Here is a 22,192-nt window from a genome sequence, read left to right as displayed (position 1 = left end):
CCTCAAAGAACAAGGTGAAGAACTCTGAGACACAACGCACCTGTGCATACACACACATACACACACAAGATGTGTGTGTGTGGGGGGGTGGAGGCAGAGAAAAACAAGGACAGAATGTATTGGAGTGGTGGAGAGAATTTAGAAACCACAGATACTGCTAGTAGGAAAGCCATAGACCTTAGGTGTAGGTAAAGGAGAGTATTACTACTTCAAAAGATAAAGTTACCAAATGACTTAGAAATGAATGAAGACAAATAGGAACATATGTGAACAGAGAAACAAAATTTGTATGTGAATGCTCATAGCATCATTATTAGTAGAAACAACCCAGTGTACCACATCTGTTGCTTGATAAATTATATAGTAAATAGTTTACGTAACGGAACCTTACTGTGGGTGAGTAAATAAATGAGCTACTGACACGTGCCAGTATTTCAGACCAAGGAACCCAGGCACTGTGTGGTCTTTTGTCCCTCGTGTCTTTCCTTTCACAGAACATTTCTATCCTTGGAGGGATTATAAGCCACAGTCCAACTCACTGCTTCTTGTACCTAAAACATTGTGTCAAAGGGAAGAAGCTGGACACAAAAGGACATACAGTGCCAGAGTTCATGGATGTGAAATGTTCATGCTGGCTAATCAAATCTGATAAGTTGTTGTCAAATAAAGCTATAGAGATCAGCTAAAACTTATCTAAGTGATCAGAGATAAGTAGACAAAAGGATAGACAGTTCTACAGCTGACTCACATCACAGAGCACTATGAGAAAAATACATGAGAAATGAGACATTACACTCCAGGAATTATCACTCTGAGAATTGGATGATCTGTGGCAAAAGCCATGACAAACCGGGCCACGTAATAGGAAATGGCCGTGGACCCCTACTATCCTCAAAATTGATTGGGAATTGGACTAGGAATTGAGACTCAAGAATCGGGAATGCATGACTCCTGTGGATTCCAGAAGATGACGTCTAGGCATGGGATCGGACTCACGGTGTGCGATCAAAGTCTAAATTTCCCTCAGAATGATTTTTACGGACCTTTGAATTAGATAATTCTCTTGGAAGTCTACATTCCTAGAAATGGTTCTACTTGCCCTGTTTCATATTTTATATGGACCAGGTTTGGACAAAATGGTTGTCATGGCAGCCTCACTGTCATTGCAGCCTCACTGCTTCAGGTGCCTTTCAGAGATGCGGTCCTGGCCACACTCTGTGCAATCCCACACTAAAGGGTGGTAGTAACGACTAAATGTGATAGGGGCAGGTGGCTCGAAAGGGTTAACAGACTTGAAGTGCTCATAACTACATTTCATGCATTTTAGATTAGCCATAGTCGAAAGTAAAATACATTTCATAGGTAAGATTTTTTTTAAAAAAATTCATGGTCTTAACAGTTTCTAGGGATCCAGGAGAGAAACATGTTAAAAATCTAAATGTAGTTTCATTCCCAACTTTCCTAGTGTTTGTCTACATTCTTTGATCCATGCCATCTGCCGCTGTACTCTTTAACATGGACATGGAGATGTTAATAATGAAGTGAGCAATAATCCCCAAGTCTTTCTTTTGTACCTCCAAGCTCTTCACCGTGGCTGGTTAAAATTATAACTGAATCATGTATTCATTCAATCCTTCGTTGTATACACATCTTTATCCATACACCATCATTTAGACCTGCGTGCTCCAATTACTGAAGATACAACATTTAAAAATGACTCTTGTATTAATCTCTATATGAATAAGATACTAGATTTAAAAATACATGGTGCTTAAATTCTCTTGGAACACAGTCTGGCAAGCACAAGTACGGTGAGTACAAAAGTATTAAAAAAAAAACTACCACTCTGCTTTCTATGAAAAGTAGAAATCTATGCCTCAGCCACCACCTTCACCAGTGCCACCAGGATGATAATACCTCAGGTATCATTAGTGTAGCACCACTCTGACTCACAGAAGCATTGCCTCTCATGACAGCATTAGAATAGCTTAAATGAACCGCAGGACATTAAGAAAAATCACACCCGCCCCTTTTAATCAGACACAGTGATGTATTCTGAAGTCCTGACATGACGTTCTGCTGGCAATAGGTAGGTCAGAAGAGAAAGGAGTTAGAAGTTCCTGATCTCATGTCAGCGCCAGCTGAACCTTAGTGCACACTAAAGGTTTCCTGTTCTGGCTCTCTGCTATTCTCACAGCATTACAGTAACTACCACTATGCTTGGGGAGCTTGTTTAATTACTCTTCTCTCTTTAAATTTATCCATTGTCACTTTTATCTGTGGGTCAGAATCTCATTGTAATCGACGTGATTGTTAGGATACTTGTAAAACGATTCATTTTTATGGTTACTGAGGGCTTGTTCTAGTCAATGGAATATGTTAAGCTTATTTTTAAACTTTTAATTACATTTATTTGTGTGTGTGTGTGTGTGTGTGTGTGTGTGTGTGTGTGTGTGTGTGTGTGCCACAGTTGATATGTAGTCAGACGTCAATCTGAGGAAATCAGTTCTCTCCTTCCACTATGTGGGACCTGAGAATCGAACTCACATTGTTAGGCTTGGTGACAGATGTCTCTTGCTAACGCTGAGCTCTTGCCAGCCCATGTTAAAGTTTTAAAATAAATTTTAAGTTGAATAGCATTAGGGAATATTTATAATTTTATATTTATAGGATGACATTTTAATTTAAATACCAGAGAGGAGAACACATCTTTAAAAAGGCCACACTACAAAATGGAGCATGCAACCAATTTTACATATGTCTGCTAGTTGATAATTGCTGATACAAATAGCTCATATTGTTATTGTTGAATATGTTGTTTTATATGGTATTATAAGCAACTGCTAAAATATCTTCATTTTCTTGTTTCAACAAAAAAAAATGGAAATCGTTTTTGTATATGTGATCTAATGTATAGGTTTCAAGATCTAGTAAATATATCAAGTTTACACAAAGCCAAGTGTATGAAAAGGGATCTTTTAAAAAAAACTTTATTTGAGAAAGGAAGAGACTTATAACAGAAGGCAAGAAGGGAAACATACAACAATATATTTACAACACAAAACAAGAGATCACCTCCAAGGGTGTAAATCATAATAAATACAATAGATCTTAGAAGACATTTATCAGTTAATTCTAAGGTTAATTATGCCCAGCTTTTCTTTTTACTGGTTCCAGATAGTTTCCTGACTAAATTGAAAGACTATCAAATTCAAACAATTAATGTCCACCAAATATACTGATGAAGTTCTCTCAAATGACATTATAAAAAATAGGGTTTTTTGTTGTTTGTGATCACATATCTTTGAAGTAATATTATACAAAAGTCTGCTCGGCCACATGTTCCTCCCCAAATAAAATGTATTTTAAAAGATGCACTATCCCTTTTTTATGAGATTGAAAAAAGAATTTGAAGAAAATGAATATTTATGAGATGGAAAAATATACAATTTTATCTTAGGCATGCCATATTTTTAATGCGAAACAACTGACAAAAGTCATTTTAATATGAAGGACTATATTAACTCAAACATACTGGTAATAGGGAATGTTGTCTATTGGAACTATGTGTCAAATTATCAGAAGGACTTTCATTATGTGGAAAAACTTTTAAATTTCTAACTCTAGTTATGTTAATTTAATTCAAATGGAGACTTTTTAAAAAAGGATAATGTATCTTTAGCAGGAACATTTTTTAAAGAATTAGTTTTAAATGTCACAGCAAAATGTAAACAACACGTGCCAATAACAGTTGAACAATGTCTATATTTGGCAAAAGTGCTAGGTGTCCTTGAAACAGGATACTACACCTTAAAATACCACGGATTAAGAAATACAAATAGTTTAATAGAAAAAACACCTCACGAAGATTCTAGGTCAATTTGGAATATCCATATTAAATGTGTCTTAATACAGTGCACGTTTAACCAGCATAACAGAAGTATACCCGTAAAACAAGGCAAACATACTGAAAGGGAATATTAAGAAAATGTTCCAGCGAATAGCTTCCGTAAGGTTTTCCCTACTCATGGTGTGATTTTCTTAGACAATAACTCAATTCATAGAACACCCTTTAAAAACAGAAAGACCAGAGCACTATCCTCGGATTCTGTCTCCTAAATCCCCCAATAAGTAAATCACGTGGACTTCCTGTTTCCACAGAGTATTTCCTGTCCCCTTACAGAATCGCTTTTCTGTAGACCAGCAGGAACCTGACAAAAGAACTGCCTTAAATAAACATTCTCTTCTGCTGCCTGTAAAGTTGTTTGTATTTTTAGAGCATCAAAGGGCATAGCCCTTCTGGAGGTGCATCCTACACAAACAGATTATTCTGTGAAACCCAACATTCATATATTTTATTTGCCAAAATGATATGATATATGCCACGGAACTGTATGCAAGAGATTCTAAAGATAGCAGGTATAAATGTTGAGTCACCCTCTTGTGAAACTGGCTTTAATTTGATATTAGGTGGTAATCATACTGTTTTCTGCAGCTGCCCATACATCGCAGCATCTGATTGGACAACAGTGCTGCACTTTACTTCTCACACACATTTGCATCAGCTCCATTTGATCTTTTTTCAGTACACAATGTCAGAAAATTACAGAAGGTTTAAGTAAAATGTGCAGTGCTCTATCAGACATAATGTAATGTTCAAAACAGAACTTCAGTTTGCACCTCTACTTAACACCACCTGAACTGCTAAGATTTTCAGTTGTAATCTACACAATAACCTAGAGATACTGGCATGTTAATCACACCTTTTCCACTTAACAAAAAAAGGGGAGAAAAGGGGACCTGGGGCAGGGGCAGACTACCTTCAACAGTGTTCAAGACTGTAATATGATACAATATGTACAGTCATATGAAAACTGAATTCTGTATGTTAAAAAACATCAAATCTAACAGAATGCTTCATTGATCAGGCTGGGAGACTATATTCTATACTCACAGACCTCAGCAGATAAAACTAAAAACAACAGTGAGCTCATTTTCCCTAGAAGTAACTGTTGTATCAGGCTTTGAGATGGGCGTAAAGCCTATTGATTACTTGGATATAACATAGCATATTTTTAGTGTAACAGGCATTTTCTTACCAGTGAAGGTTCAATGAAATCTTGATACCCATTCAGAGATCAATATAGAGAGATATTTATATAGAAAAAAATTTCATTTTACCTGTCTTGAAATTTTTTTAAACACTAAAATCAGAGATATAAGCTGATAGGAAATAATAACCATTTGCCAAAATCTGCAACATATTTAATGTTCAAATAATGACTTTAATTACAAATCCTGGAGCTAAATCTTTGCCTATTACCTGTTGCATAAAAGCAGCCTGCTCCCCACATTCCATTTCCTGTATCTGAGCTTCTTCGTCGCTGTCCACTGGTTCCTCCTTGACTTTCACAGCCCCAACTTGTCCCAGTGTGTCATCCACACAAGCACTGCCACCATTCCTGGTGCTGTCTTCGCTAGAGGTTGCTCTGTCTTCCATGGATTGGTCCCCTTGAAGCTCCTCCTCTGCTTCTTCAAGGTGGCTGCCTGGTTGCTTCAGTTGTTCAATAGATTTCGAAAGCAGCTAGAAGAGAGCGTTCAGGGGTTCAGAAGTCAATAGTTCTTGACGGAACAGACTTAAGTTATACTCTCATTTTAATATCTCAACTTGAGCTAGAAAATGCTGGAAATGTCAGGAGAAAATGTTAAATAAACTGTGTCCACAGAAGCTACAAAACTTTTCACAAGGACATATCTCACATAGTCTTCTAAAGACAAATAAACTCGAGAATAATACTTCTTATCAAAGAGGGATGGAATTAATGTAGACGGTCCTCAAACTCACATTTCAACAAACGGCAACTGCTATAAAAGCCCCAAGGTGATTGGTAGTACTGCTTTATAACTACTTCTATACTGCTCATTTGATCAAATGAAGACTTGAATTCCAGAAATAGAATTATAAAATATAGAAATATTCATTGTGGATTTCTGAAATCTGAAAGTCAGTCATATTTAACATTTTGGAAGGGTATAACATTTTAGGTATAGATACAATCAGAATTAAATAAGAGGTAAATGAGATAGTAGATTTCAAATTTAAAATTACTTTGATATTTTAGTTATGCCATAAATAAATAATAGATAGCCTTTAGAAGCATAACAATTACTTAATTAATGATTTATTAAAAATCACTGATGACACAACTAACCATGGAAAATAACCACAGAAGGAAGCTTAATGAATGGATGTGAAAATTCATATGATAGTATCTGACACTGGATTTTTTTTTCTTGTTGCTTTATTTCACAATGATCCTATTGACTCTATAGATTTCAAAACGTGTTTTCCAGGATGTTTGGAGTTTTGGGGTAAATCAATAAATGTGCAACCAGCTTGCCAGCAGCTTATAATGTGACCATGAAAACTAAAAGTACAAGTTTTTCTACATAAAATTCAACCTTTTCTCAAATTCTCACATACTTAGGTTTAAAAATAGAAATATGGTCATTTTTTTAATGTGCATTGGTGTTTTGCCTGCATTCATGTCTGTGTGAGGGTGTTGGATCCTCTGGATCTGGAATTGCCATGTGGGTGCTTGGAAATTGAACCCAGGTCCTCTGAAAGCACAGCTCGTGCTTTTAACCACTGAGCCATTTCTATAGCCCCCATCTATACATGTTTTAATGTTTGAATATAAAACTACTTAAACATTGAAGGGCATTTTTTTTTAGATGTCCTGTGGTCAATTTAAAGCAGCCTCAAACACTCTGATACATCTCTTAAATTTATCCTGAGGGATACACATTAGGGGTTTTCATTAATTTTTCAACAATTATATATTTAGTGCCAGTTAGGTTAAAGACACTTTGCTAATCATTGAAAAAAATGGGTATGTCTTTCCTTCAATAAATTCAGGCTTTAGTATATTATAAATGAATAAGACATATATTTTATTTCATTTTATGTTTCAAATATGTTTTTATATGTAACAAGAACTTTAAAGAAAAAACTCTCAGTATTATAATAGCACCCTGTAAATACAGGTTGTTATCTGGTGGGGTGAGATGGCTTGAAGGACTTGCTGGGAAGGTGTTGTGTCTGGGATGAAGGCAGAAAAGGAGGCAACTACACTAAAAAGATTTTAAAGAAAGTGTCACGGCTCATCCTTTATTTTGATACTGATTAAGAATGTACAGACATGAACTATAGTAGAATAAGACCCAAGTATCTCCAAGGCCATCAGAGATGTCCAAACAAAGAGAACGCATACCAATTAAAAGCCATATAAAGAAGAAGAAAAAAAATTCAGTATTTCCTTCCTTTGTGCTGACAATTTAATTTCTATTATTCCTGGACAGCCAGCATAAGGAGAAAATTCTTCCTGCCGTGCTCATGACATCTTTAAGTGAATTTTTGAATACTATTTTCTGTACAATTGTCCTGGTTCTGAACACTCATCAGCAATTCCTGTCTTAAATACATAATTGTTTGCACACTGCTGAGAGTTTGAAGGATAACCACCACAATAATTCTAAATTCTGGCCACATAACCGTGGGAACATATGACCTGCAGCTTTTGGAAAATGAACATGCAGAATAATAGAATAAGCAAAAAGAAAAAAAAAGTAAAGGAAATGCTTACTTTAAGAAAAGCATTACATATTCTTCAGAAAAATCCAATCAGCAGGACTGTTGTATCCATGCCGATCACCTAGCACAGTCTTGCTAAACAGCAAGTATTAGAGGAGTTTTGTGGGGGAAAAAAGACTAATTTGAGAAAGGAGAAGAAAGCTCAAGAGTCCTAAATGAAAATATTTACAAGAAAATGACTGACTTTTTTTCTCAATAGAAGCTCAGTGAATCATGAAAAAGCCCCCCCCCCTTGACTTCACAGCTTCAGGGGAAAAGTGAATGGTAGGTGTTGGCTGTTGGACACATAAGGAAAAGTCATAGAAGCTTTGTTTGACAAAGTTCCAGAGACCTCCGACTGTCCAACATGATCTTTAGACAATCAGAACAGCTGTTGAGTCTTTGCTTGACAAAGTTCCAAAGAGCTCTGTTTGATGTCCACCATCTTTAAATATTATGAATGGTGCAGGTGTAATTTTGCTTTAAAACTACATTGAAATCTACTTTTTCTCTTAAAATTGTCATTTTCTCTTTATTTCTCAGCCCTAATGAAATTTATACTGGGAAACCTTTTTTTTACACAGAGAATATTGGAAAAAGGCATCTGTCCAATGGCTTGAGACAATATTACAGTCTTTGCTCTCACTGTGAGCAACCAAGTAGAAACTACTTGAAATAAAGTTAGGACCTTGACGTAACAGTACCTGGCTAGATACTGTTAGGTGTAGAAAAGTTTATATAGAATCTTATTTTAGAGCAATAGAATATGGGCTTGGAACATCGTGCTTTACAGATATTTTACAGTAGAGGACCCCTTGGCAATTACCCTAGGTTTAGATGGCCTACCTGTTGGTTTGGGTCTGGGAATAAGTCAAATTTTTACGTTATTAGAGAATATTTAGCTCAAGCTATGTTGCTATGACAATCATGTAAACACAATGGCTTTAGCTTGGGATATTTATGATTAAATTTTCCTGAGTACTGTTTAAGAAATAATAATCAGGTCATGCTGACCATTCTTTGGAAATTGATTGATTTTTTGCTATATGCTTTATTGTAGGTTATACAAACTGTTTGTATTTTATTGTTAGACTTTCTCTTGCTTTGTTGATTTTTGAAAGTCCTATTGATTGTAAAAGATAAGAAAAATCATGATGTAATCTATAATGAAAAATTGGAACTTCATGTTAAAGTCCAAAGTTGGCCCAAGGAGTAAGCAAGTAAGAGAAACAGGAAAGCAACAGGAAGAATGGTAAAGGAAAAATAAAGTTCTCTTGGGCTATAAGACCTTTTGGTTTGTACCACATATGCCTGGATCTCAGCATTTCTTTTTTTTTTTTTTTTTCTTCAGTTCCTTAACCTCTCCTCAACAACTAGTTCCTATAGCTGGTTGTTCACCAATGCGGGTTTCCCTTAACCAGTTGTTCATGCCTGCTCAGTTCTCCCTACTCTGGATCCACCAAGACTATCTCTTCTCTCCTCTTCACTGGTTCCTGGAGCTGGCCAGCAGGAGCTGGCTTGTCAGAAAATGCTGGAAAGGAGGACCAGTGATACTGGCTGAGCAGATCCTCAGACAGGTGTCCAAACAATATTGCCAGTAACAGCTTCATGAGGCTAGCAGATAATAAACAAAAGTGTAGGGTGTGTGGCCAAGGGCAGAGGTAACAGCCACATGTAAGATACTAGCCAGACAGTCCACTGCTCATGAGATGCCTGATTAATGGAGGTCAACTCTGAGCAGCTTCCTGGATCTGCCCCTTTTTCATGGGTCACTCTCAGAATGTTCTCATGGGAACCATTCCCTAACACTCACATCTCCTCTATGCCATATTTCCATTGCTCATCACTCCCCTCAGTTACTTTGCAGGACCAAGTTAAGCTTGCATTTCTTTTGACTCCCAGGCTCTGTTCAATATAGGTTATATTGGATATGTGTTATGGTGTGGCTTTTGTTCTGCACATAAAAAAACACCCCAATGCCATTTGTCATTAGAGCTTAGCCTCTGTCTTTCCAGTAAATTCACTCCAACATGTGCTTCCTGGCTTGCCCCGTTGTTATCTTCTCAAATAATTTTCTTCTCTTCCTGTTGTAACTCTTGCTTGTTATATCACTCAAAACCTATAAGCACCCAGAGACTATCCCAAGACTCTGAACAGGCAGGGACAACATTGTCCTTGCTGTTACAATTAACAGAACATTTGCCTATATCTTAGCCAAGCCTTTGGCTTATGTTCTGTACCTCCAATATGTCCTAATCCCTTTAACTCTATTATTACTCATTTCTCCTCTCTTCTGCGCTATTCTCATCTTTATGTTTTCAGGAAAACCTTCCCTTCCACAACAAAACCTTAATTCCCTTTCCTTGCCTTCAGTTTTTCTCCTTTGATCACTTTAAAATCTATGTTGGTTAGGTTTTCATCCACAGCATTTGACTCAAATCTTTCTTGTGTTAAGGTAAATAATAACAGCACAGAGGCAATTTCAGGTCGGTATTGTAAGAAATTTATTTTTATTTTTACTTAAGATGTGTATTTGTCATTATGAGCCTGCCGTGTGTGTGTGGGGGCAGTGGAGGACAATGGGTTAGATTCTTTGGAGGAACTGGAGTTACAGATGTCTGTGAGGAGGCTAAAAATGGCACAGGGGCTAGAATCTTGAGCATAAGTACTGAGAACCAAAGTAGGGTCGCTCTGAAAGAACAGCCAAGTGCTCTCAACCATTGAGTCATCTCTCTATTGCTTGCCATCAGCCTCACTCTCCATGGCCATTTAAACAGGGTACTGACAGGTGTCAGGGACAGTAGAGTGAAAGAGTCAAACAAGATGCCCATCTCACCACCTTGGAAAGGAAGAGACCGTGCTCTCTAGTGCTGATGAACAGTACTGTTTACTAGAACAGAATTTCTCATCAACGGTAAGCATGTCAAAGTAAACTCAGATGAGACTCCGAATTTTTATAGGAAAATATATGTACTTTTAACATAAAACTTCCTGAAATTTGACCTTTTAATGTATTTCTGAGACCATAGAAATGCCTAGGATTGCCTCATCCAGCCCATGAACCCAACTGGCCCAGCTTTTCAAACTCACTGTTACAGATACATAGATGACATTGCAAGTAACATCTTTTCACGTGCAATTTAGAAGTAATGCCACATAGCCAGTGAGTTCCCTGCATTCATCTCTATTTCTGACTTATTAGCAGGGAGACAAGGATAAAAACATCCGGAGTGAACGATGTTGCCAATACTTGGTCATAAAGCCACATGGCAAATGGTCTCTTTCCAAGAACAGATTTCCACAAGGATTTGTAAAAGGGATGTTTCCTGGCATAACAGAGGTTTATGAGTAGAGATCATATAGATATAAAGTTTGGGGTTGAAAAATGTCTAATAACATGCTAACATTGTTATTTTATAAAGAAGGAATCTCAACAGTTCACGCAGCAAACTGTCTCTGACATTTCTTTTACTTTGTAAACTGCTAACCTGCACTTCCTGTTTACTCAGGTAATTAATTTTATTCCTTCTGACATCTCTGATGGAGTTGAAGAAGAAATTTAGTCTTACAATCAAGCTTAGATGTTTAGGGTTTAAGATAGGTCATTTTTAGGTCTAGATAGATGTTTTAAGTTGATAGAGATGAGATATTATAGATGTTGATTTACATTCAGAATTTTAGATTCATCAAGATAGGAAAGATGTTTTCTCCAAGGTTGCCTGATACAAATAGCCAAAACACTATGAATGTAACATTTATATAATTCCTGATTGTTTCATGGTTCTTCCTGCTGTATGCAATTTATTTTATTTATGTGTAATAATATAAATGTATATATAAAATATTTTAAAAAGAAGAAATCTTATTCAAAAGAAACTGTCATTACTATGATCACAAAATGTGAATTTGTGTCTTTAAAAAAAGAAAGCATTTTATATTCTCCCCGCCCTCCTGAATTTTCTTCTAAAACAGTCATATTGTGATGATAATTGAGCAGTATAAACAATTCCAATTGCTCCAGAGAGCTTGCAATATTAACACTTCACAAAAAACACTTAGCTATAAAACATTTAAAAGGTATCTATCATAAACTTTGACTAGTACTGAGATAACCTCTATTCCAATCACCCAAATAATGGTCTGGGCAAGCTTTGTCACTGAGAAAGCACCAAGACCCCCATTCCATGAAGCAGGAATCTGAGCTTTATCCTTGTCTCCCTTGTATTTCTAGTGCATCAGTTAACAAACCCATGGCAGTATCAAAGCACAGCATGTGTTGACAGAGTTCTTCATCCCTAACGCCACTCCTCTAGTCCTAAGCACTATCATTTTTTTTCTCCCTGAACTACAAGACACTCAACTCTGGGCTACCATCTAGTGCTCTGAAACTTCTCAAAGTTGAAGCTTCAGCAATTATTTCACTATGTTAGGTAACATCAGTTCTCAACAACAGTTGTCAGATAGCGTCCTGCCCTGTTTACAGTAACAGCTGAATGTTTTTACATGGTCCCTTTTTATGTGGACACTTCTTAAGTGTCCCATGACCTGGCACAGCTTACTTCTTGCAGCATATTGTAACATACCATTTGTGTGCTCCAGATACCCTAGCCTCTGCCCATCTTGGAAACATAAATACAGCATGATGGCTCTTGCAGGAGACATTGACAAACTCTGTCATTTTGACTTCCTTACAACTAATGCATGAGCTGGTTCCTTATAGAACTTACCTCTACTACCATTTCACTAATATATTTTTATTTACAGCCCAGATTACGATCTGGGATTATACTGTTACTTTTGTTTACAGTTATGGTTATTTGTGTTTCTCACTGGAATTCAAATGTCCCAAGAGCATAAGCTGGATGTTTTTAATCCTTTTTTTTTTTAAATCCAAGTACCTCTTACATTGCAGGCACCTTAACATCTGAAGACGTAATTTGTAGTAACAAAGCGTTCACAACTGCCCTCTCAGGCTCTTCTGCCTTTTCATCTTCTTTTCATCTTCTGAGGAATAAAGGTGCTCCTTGTGAACACTTGCATCGTATTCTCAGATAAATGGGACATCTTGAAGCCCATGCACAGAGGGGGTTAACGGTAACTTTTTATTTTATTTTAGGTATTTGACTAAAGCTGTTTTCATTTAAACACTCGCATTTGCCAGAATGGAAAAATTAGCAATTAACATCAGCAAGGGAAATCCACAAACAAAAGTCAACAGGGAAGTTCTGCCTGCCAGGTTTGACTTACTTCAGATTTCTAAAATGAAAAGTTACTTGGTACCATTTGTAAGTATTCAGATTATGTTGTTTTCTATGTGTTTTTGAACTCCAAACACAACCATTACAAAGATGGTACAGCCAACCCTTTTCTAATTCACACTGCTGCTGAGTGGCCACAGATGTTGGTTGGGAGATGTCTGCTTACTCTCAGCGGGGTGGCAGGATCTTTCTTTAGTTGAACATCTGGAGGTGATCCCCCAGCAAAGCCAGCCTGTTGCCTTGCTGGCTAGAAAACAGGAGACGGAACATCTGTGTGACAGATAAATGCACAAGCCTGGAAGAATCTCTGCTGAGTCCCCATCTGTAAAACACACTGTGCTGTCTGCCTGACAGCAGGTGAGGCACTGTGGTGGGAACTCCAGCTGAGATAAAGACAGGGCCTACATAGCACCTTCTCTCCCTTTAATCTGTGCTCTTCCTTATCTGTCATTGTGGCCCCCTGCCACCACCCCCCCCCCCGAGTCTTTATACTACTTTACTGCCATTGTGCAGACAGAGAGAAAGCCACAGACAGGACACAACCAATCTGGGATGGGGTCAGCCTTGCACATACAGTTACATGAATATCTGCCAGGTACTATGGCAAATGGTCCAAATTCCTCAACTTCAGCGAAACTCTCTAATTCATATCTATACCTCCTAGGGTTAGATGCAATCCATAATTTCTGTGTTTTATATATCAAGATAAAATCACATAGTCTCTTGATACATGATATAAATTAATCAAATACTGTTTCAGAGTTGTATTGCTAATTTCAGCATATTAATACATTAAACTCATTGCTATGAAAGTTATATTGCTCTGTTCCAACTCTATAAATACAGTACAAGCATAAATGCTTTTCATTATAATAGCTAAAATTTAAATTTAAATATTCTCTACAAAAAATCCTTCATTTGGCCACAAAAAATTTCTTAATTTATGAAGCATCAATATGTAGCAAGGGATAAATCCATTCTTGATCACTGATGCCTTTATGGCATGGGTGTTCTGATTCAACTGTTCTGCAAAACAGCCTTCACACAGCTCATCACTTTTAAAAAATTCTCTTTCAGATTTTAAGACAGATTTTACTCAGGCAACAGCACAAGTCTGTCTTTCCACCCCCCCCCTCTTGTTTTAAATAAATGTAATATTCTCCTGTTGGAAAATAAGACCTTTCCCTTAAGCTCCAAGGAAACTAGACTTAAAAATAGTGATAAAATTTTGTCTCAATTCACAAATAGATCAGGTATGTACCAACTGTTCTCAAGAACAACATGCAGAACTTGGAGGGCTTTTTCTTTTTCTTTTTTAAGATTTATTTATTTATTATTATGTATACAGTGCTCTGCCTGCATGTATACCTACAGGCCAGAAGAGGGTATCAGATCACATTACTGATGATTGTAAACCACCATGTGGTTGCTGGGAATTGAACTCAGGAGTTTGGAAGAGCAGGCAGCACCCTTAACCACTGATCCATCTCTCCAGGTCAACTCAGAGAGGAACTCCAGCCTTAAGGCCAAAGACACTGTGTCATTTTGCTACTGTGCATCTTACTAAAATAATCAGTGGAGTCAGAATTAAAGGGCAAGAAGACAACATTTCTAAATATTAGTTCATACTGCCATACATCCGTTCCTACTTATTATGTATATTAATCTAAAAGACCACGTGAATTTTTGATAAGTTAATCTGTATCTTTTTAATTCTCAATGATTAGCAAAACAGGGCTGTAATGAAGACACCTGGCTCTCAGAACTTCTTAATATTTCAGTGACTATTCCTTTCTGGGAATAAGGCTCAAAACATCCTCCACTTAGTTGCTTTGATTGAGTTGTCCATCTGCCCTTTCATTCCTTCAACCATTAATTTATTAAACATTTACTGTGGGAACCTGGGAAGATAGTGGCCAGTGAAACAAGTCCCCAGGCCTGAGAAGGGGATATGGAAAGAAGAATTGAAAATGGAACTTGGTATGCCAGAAAACGATGAGGAAGGAGAGTTTACACTGAAGCCACTCCATAGGGAAGGCCGAGTTGAATTGGACCACAGTGACAAGATCATACACAGAGAGGACACAGAGGCTATAGGCATCATGTCATGGTCACCATAGAAGATGTAATTGGAGAGGTAAGACAAGACCAAGCTTTCAGAAAATACAACCTTTAGCAGAAGAGTACGGAGATTTCTTACGAGTTTTTCTTGAGATACTAGCTACCTTCCACACTTTTGAGTTTTTTTTTTTTTTAATAAAAATAACATTGTCATTTTATATCCATTAATATAATATTGGAATGTATCCTTCATAATCTCCTTTCTAATATTTGGCTGGTAGAATATTTAAAATATTTTCTTCTTTCATTCTTTAGGGGAAGAGCTAACACTTGAAATATTTTCTTCTTTCATTCCTTATGTGTGGAGGTAAAAGGAATAATGGGAGGAGGAATTTTATTCCTGGTGGCTTTGCAGTGGGTCTCGGTGGAGACAGCAGCTCAGATGTCAGTGTCCGCCATCCACTCTCCTCCTCTATTCCTGCCCCTCTCAACTTCTCCACAGTGATCCATCCTTCCCTCTTGCAACCTGAAAGCAGTTCAGGTACCATGTAAGAGTGGGGACAGGGAACCCAGATGAGCAATGAGCAAGCAAGAATGAACAATAATTCCGCAACTCGAATTTTTTTGATAATGCCAAAAGTATAGGCTTTTATCTGAGGTCTTTCTATTTTCATATATGACTAGAAATTGGGAATATTTCGACACTTAACAGGCCCACAGAGACAACTCTCAGCCTGGATCCTGCACCCAAGGTTGATTCTTTGTGACCCCTGAAAGTAATTCTTTGAGCATTTTATAGAGTATACCAGATAGAGCTTTGGAGTGTATGTTATTAAAATAAACAATTTCCTGTGTTCGTGATATGCCTTGTTTTCTATCCTTAGTTTAAAAAAACATAATTACTTTGCCAGGAGGAAGATTAGATGTGGACTGCAGAGGAACGGCAGGAGGGAAGTTAGGGGAGTCATTATATGCAGCGATTGTGGTAATTACATGACAACATGTATTTGTCAGAACTCACTGAACTGCGTAGCAAAAGGAATCTGTTTTACTGTGTGGAAATCACATTTCAATAAAAAGCTTGATCACCAACCATAACATTGTTCCGAAGAGAAAAGAAGGCCTGCTCCATGGTGAACGCAGATGTACATGAGGGGGCTGGAGCAGAATATGGTGGCTTGGCTCACAACAAGTACCTGATGGCTACTGAGGCAAGTGCTATAGTGTGTGCTGTGGAAACATTTCTACTGCTTTCAGACAGGCATTTTATTAACCTAATAAGGAAAACAACTATAGTGCTGTCTAAGAATACACGTGCCGTGGTTTGCACGAGGATTGCCATGTTTACAGAGCTCTACCACAAACCCTATCCTTTCAAGCCATCTAAGCCTCAGAAATTCATTCAATAGAGGATGACTGGATACAAGGTTGAATACTCTGACCAAAGTTGCAGAACTAACAAATAATTGCAGGAGGCTACAGAAACTTCACTTGGAGAGAAATGGACTCAGTTTTGCAGTTGTGGGGTCTGTGTCCTGCACAAGCGTCTTTGCTTATAATTGTCAGTTTACAGGTCTAAGGGACAGTCCAAGAAAAGAGCATGCTTTCTTTATCTTCATTTACATTATTTACCATAATGGTTGTAAATATGCGAAGTCATTTGTGGAGCATCATTAGTTCTGTGCTAGCCCTGATTTTGATGACTTGAGATTTTATAGCTGGAGGATTAGTAAAAGGGTGATGGTGGAGGATCATAGCTCTGTGTGAGGCTCATCCTAGGGAAACCAGAATATTCTAAACAGATGACACTTGGGGATCCCATGACCCCTCAGCCTGAAAAACATTTATAGAAAGAGCTTAGGGCTAAGAAACAAAAGTGGAACTAAACTTGGGGACTTAAAAGCTATTCAAACCCTAAGAAAGAAACTGGTGTACATTTGCCGTTGTTAATTGTATAGATATCTTAAGCTATGTTAAAATCTCATTACCCAGTCTTAGTTATTTCATTCTGTCGTTTGAAGCTATTTGTCAAAGTTGAGAACAACCACATTATTTAGCACTGTGCTCCTTTTGAAGTGCCTGGAAACAACATCAGGCAAGCTGTTCACATGGTTTCCTTCCCCAGACATTTTCTTTCCCCTGGTCTCTTACCTCATGGTCCTATTCAGCTATTTTTTTTTTTTCATTCAATAAAAATGCCTCTGAGTAGATTAACAGTGCAGGTTGAAAAATAAAGGTTGAGGTCTCTCCCTTGATCCTGCAGCTATGAGAGCAAACTGGAGATGTTTATAAAGACTAGGCATTAATCCACTGGAACGGTCACTTGGTTTCATTTCCAAACACAAGATTTCATCATATCTAATAATAAAGCAACAAGCAATTTTCTGTATATTATAAACCATCAAGTTGTAATTATATAGTGAAATGCTTTTATATAAATTTTCCATGGTGATGTAAGCTGGTTTTGTAGCATAAGTGGTTTTTTTTTTTTTTAAAGCACGCCACATACCTACAAGGATCTATTTATATTGGCCTAACCATGTCAAAAACAGAATCTATTTAAGAGAAAAGTCAAAGTTTCTTTTATAAACCTCAACAGATAGATAAATAATCGAGGGGGCTTTTTACTGTAATAAAAACTGCCTTCAATGGGTGCTAACGGTTTTGAAGATACTATCCATCTAATAGGCAAAATGTAATCCTAAATTGGTGATTAAAAGACTCTGCATGGTAACAAGCTGTCAGATGGATGGAGAAAAATGAATCCTGACAAGAGTAATGCCTACTTTCCTAAATGAAAGCACCGTTCAAGTTTCTACTCATCAGTTTCTTAAGACTGAAAACAAGGCATTTATTTCCCAACCACCCACCCGTAGAGGGGATGCCAATATTTGCATTTCAGCAGAACAGGATAAAGCCAGTAAACTTTCATCTATGGGTTTGCTCAGAACTCCTGTAAGAAGATGGTCTGTCCCTCACAAAACATGGCCATGTGGCGGCACTCAAGAAGGAAGCACAATGTTGCCTGGTTGCCGCGGGGCTCAGCGCTACATGCACATCCACGGTGAGCTGTCTGCCAGCTCTGGCAGCCTTGCTCCCACAAAGCACCCAAGAGAGTCCCCAAGGCCTCGGATGCGGACTGCCAAGCGAGTAAGTACCTGAATGGAAGGTAATGCTCAGGAAACTGGAAGCTGTGTGGGGAAATGGGAGTTTGTCATCATCTTGGCAAATCTAAAGCAACACAAAAATCATAGGGTGACTTTGCTTTTAAAAAATCTATGTCTGCTTCGCTTTGACATGTGAGCTCTGTAGCTTTATGACCTAAAGTAGGAAGAGCTTCTCATCCGCTTAGTGACAAGAACGTGACTGAAGTCACTGACACAAGGGTTGAGAACAGACTCTAGCTCTGTGGACAGGAAGTGCTGTCAGCTGGCTCAGCTTGATGAAATCCCTGGAAAATTAACATTCTTGGTGATTTTTTAAAGATGAAGGGATAACGCATAGAAGGATGCTGTCATGGAGAATTCAGCTCGTAGTAGACACTGTATGCAAAGGAAGCTGGTGGTATTTAAATTTAAGCTAGGAGGAGCAGAAAACCGGGAGGTGCAGATCACAGAAAAGATGTACACTAAGGAAGATAGGTTTGACACACAGAGCTGAGGTGGGCACAAACCTTAAATTATGCCTCAAAATTTAACCTCATAAGTAAATCAGAAATAGTGTTATATTTATTAGAAAAACCCAATATGAAGTACAGACTTGCTTATGAGTATGAACTATGGCTTCATAATTGGTGATACTTTAAGATATGCATGCCTATCGGATTGTTTGTCTTCAAAACAGCTTTGGCAAAATGCATGCTGTTTCCAATAGTACAAATGGTAATCCTATATTTAGCACTCAATCCAGGAAGGAAACACACACATGCCCTGTTTCCATGTGACTACTGACGTGAAAGAATAAACTCTCAGGGTGCTGAGTATAAATGAATGGTGACAAGGAACGGTTATAAATCCCTGGGGAGTACAGAGGATATGTAACATCGATTAATACAATTACAATAAAAGAAATGAGTGAAACAGATACAACTTGAATCGAGGGTCAAATTCTCTCCCAAAACGCCAAGGAGACTCCCTATTTGTTCAGCTTTGGAGCTGAGCAGAACTGTAAGTTGCCTTGCTGGTCAGAAGAGAACATCTACCTGTTTTAAAAGGCAACACAGAACATGTGTTTGGCCTTCCACTTACTGTTCTTGTCTTAGACATATTTTTATTATGATAAAATAGTACTCATGTCAAACTGCCTAGTGTCATGGTAACAAATAAATAATAAATGCTTATATCTGGGCTGAATCTTGACACATATAAGATATCATCTCTTGAATTATCTTCGTTTAAAAAATGTGTTGGCTTATATCCAGCCATAGGAATGTGTAAGATATTTATCACAGAGCCAGAGAGAAGAAACTGAAAGGAAAAAGGAAAGAAGTTTCATAAACACAAAATAGTCAAGAGCGGTAACTAATCTCAAATGTTGTTTGCTGAAAAAAAAGTTCAATTTCTATCCTCTGGTCTCTGCCCTGACGCTCAGCACAATGTGATGGTATGTGAGACCACCTCTTCTTCCTCGAGGATGGTGGATGCAGATTACTGGTGCCTAAGGCAGTGTCTACCCAAACTAAGAATTCAATGGTCATCTCCCGAGTGGGTACAAGTAGCTTGACATGTGAGTCAAATATATATTAAACTCCAGATCAAGTAGATTTAATGAGATGAATATTTAAAAAGTAAATGTTAGAGAATGCACTAGAATTTCAGTTAAAGCAGAAACTATTGGCCACAAATCAATGTTATTTTATTAAAAGACTACAACAGAATGACGTTGCGGGGGTTGGGAGGACAGGGGATGCCAGAGATCTGTGTTAAAGTACTCAACTCAAAAGCCTAAAAGACATTCTGGAAAACAATACTCCCAAAGTGACATGGCTGGGTATTTGTGTCTTTGTTAAACTATGTTTAAAAAAATCATCAATATGGGCAAGCCACTGTGTTTCCTTTGAACTCGATCACAGTTTTATTGTCCTGGGGGAAACACTGGAAACATATAATCTCAAAAGTGGGCTCAGGAGAAAATTTCCCACATCTTATTTTTTGGAAGACGGGCATCTTTTACATTTTTGTGAACTTTTTCTTTTGTGAACTCTATTTGCCTTCCAACAGGAGAAACAAAACACGTTGGGATAAACAACTGCCTTCTTCTGGTTCTAGCATAAAGCAACTGCTTTTTGTTTGTTTTGTGTCTTAAGGTTCACCAAAACATAAGACATCATAGTATAAACACACATATACTGGAAATAAAAATACACATTTAAAAAAGTGACAAAGACCAACAAAGAAGTGATATGAGAAGATTTCTTTATGGTTAAGCACCTCAGAGTTCCTCCTATGGAAGCAGAGCATTCGCAGGTCAGGAAGAGAAGAAGAAATCATTCCGAATGAGTTTGCTCTCTGACCTGAACTATCCTCTCTTTCAAGTTGCTCCCATTACTTGCTGGCAAACACTGCAAAAAAAAATCTTACATTTCTGCTAGCCCTTGAGCATTTATAACATAATTACAACAGGCAAATAATCTTGAGAGACACAAAATACCCCATGTGAAGCGCACAGAAATAGAGACAACAGGTAATTAAATAATCAGGTAGGATTAATAATTTCGTATTATATTTTTCATAAGCGCTTCAAAATTGAAATACGTTGTACTGAGTATACAGAGGTTCCCTTCTAAACTTTCTAAAGATTATTGGCAATTCAAACATATCCCTGAGGTTTCCTATCATGAATGGCAACTTTTTAACTTGATACTGGTTTAGAAATAGCCTTGTTTTTAAAATTTGTATTACACTTTACTTATTTATTTGGTTTATGTGTATGAGTATGGGTATGTACTCATGCGGAGGTCAGAGAAGAACTTGGAGGGATCTGCTGTCTCCCTTTCTCTGTTGATCCTAGGATCAAACTTAAGTCTTTGGGGAGACGGCAAGCACACTTAAATTGATCATCTTGACAGCCCAGATATCTTTATTTTTAACTATGTTCTCATTTTATATTTTTTTCTCTAAGTATTTGGGGGGGGGAAAGTAGTATAAAATGCTGAAAGACTTAAAGGAAAAACTATTTTAAGCATGCCATTTGCACACCTACATTTTCACATATGCTTTATTTCCTGTTATGACTACTCATGAGTGAGGACCATGATTTTATGATGCCAACTATTTGCTCCAGTTGGAAAGGATTACATCAAGGTTCATCCATGCTAATAGAAAATGACAAAAGTTTCTGAAGTTATTTCTTACTTATAATCATTCTAAGGAAATGGATAGAATACAACAAATATCATTCAGAGACGTAGTGACTATTGGCATCTAAGTCATGGCTATGACTCAATAAAAAGAAATATCCTCTTCACCTTGGAAGAAAGGTGAACAGTAGTTACTTGTGTCTTGATGGTCCCATTGGAAACACTTTAAAATACAATATTAGTACAATATTTATTTAATATGATTCTTCTCTGTTTCTTTAGACAATTGAAGACAGCTAAAATATTTAAAAATTTTGAGAATATCTAATGCACATATGCCACTTGATTAAACATATGGAATATATATTTGGAGAAAAGCCAACTGGAGACCTGTTTGAGTAATCTAAACACCCGAGCTGAGAGGAGTTAACATATAGAGATCAGCTTTGCACTTTGAAGTTTTCTGGCCTTCATTTTACTTAATTAAGACAAGATTTAATAATCAAACCACTGTATAAATGTGTACCTCAAAGTATAGGTTTGTTTCTAATTTGGGGTAGAATTCTTAACAGATTCCAAGGAATCAGCCCCACATGGGAAAGGTTGCTGATAAGATTTTCTTTGCCCATTGCTCAAATGCAAAAGCCTGCTTTTCATCTTAGTTTTATCCTGAAACTGAGCTGAGCATCCGCCTGCCAAAATCTCTAGTGTGATACCAAAGAGAAAAATGTGGCATTAGCATCCCATCTGAGTCTGAAACAGTGACAACTCTGGGTCATAAAAAGTAAATTCTAAATTATTCTAAAGGTACTCATTTACCACATGTAATTTCAAAAGGACACACTTAACCAATTTATCAACAACAGAATACACCCATGTATTTTGATAAATGTTAAAAATGAGTGCCAGCAGAGAATTAGCCAGTTCAATATTAGTTTTATA

At 37.3% G+C, this 22,192-nt stretch overlaps 1 protein-coding gene across 24 annotated transcripts in view; it reads right to left on the bottom strand.

Annotated features, from left to right (window-relative positions):
- The window catches only part of HDAC9 (histone deacetylase 9), an 861,568-nt gene that overhangs the window by 317,541 nt on the left and 521,835 nt on the right, over positions 1-22,192 (bottom strand). For 18 of the 24 annotated variants that reach the window (XM_084791695.1, XM_084791697.1, XM_084791708.1 and 15 more), the window contains one exon: positions 5,324-5,584. The exons of 1 other annotated variant lie outside the window; for it this stretch is intronic. In XM_084791695.1, coding sequence (XP_084647821.1) covers positions 5,324-5,584 — 261 coding nt within the window. Of the gene's footprint in view, positions 1-2,976; positions 5,585-22,192 lie in introns of those variants that run through there. 5 more of the 24 variants (XM_084791704.1, XM_084791702.1, XM_084791703.1 and 2 more) reach the window with 1 other exon arrangement.

Source organism: Acomys minous (assembly GCF_964271855.1).
Source record: "Acomys minous genome assembly, chromosome: 8".
Lineage (NCBI taxonomy): Eukaryota > Metazoa > Chordata > Mammalia > Rodentia > Muridae > Acomys > Acomys minous.
This window is presented reverse-complemented; position numbering and strand designations above follow the sequence as displayed.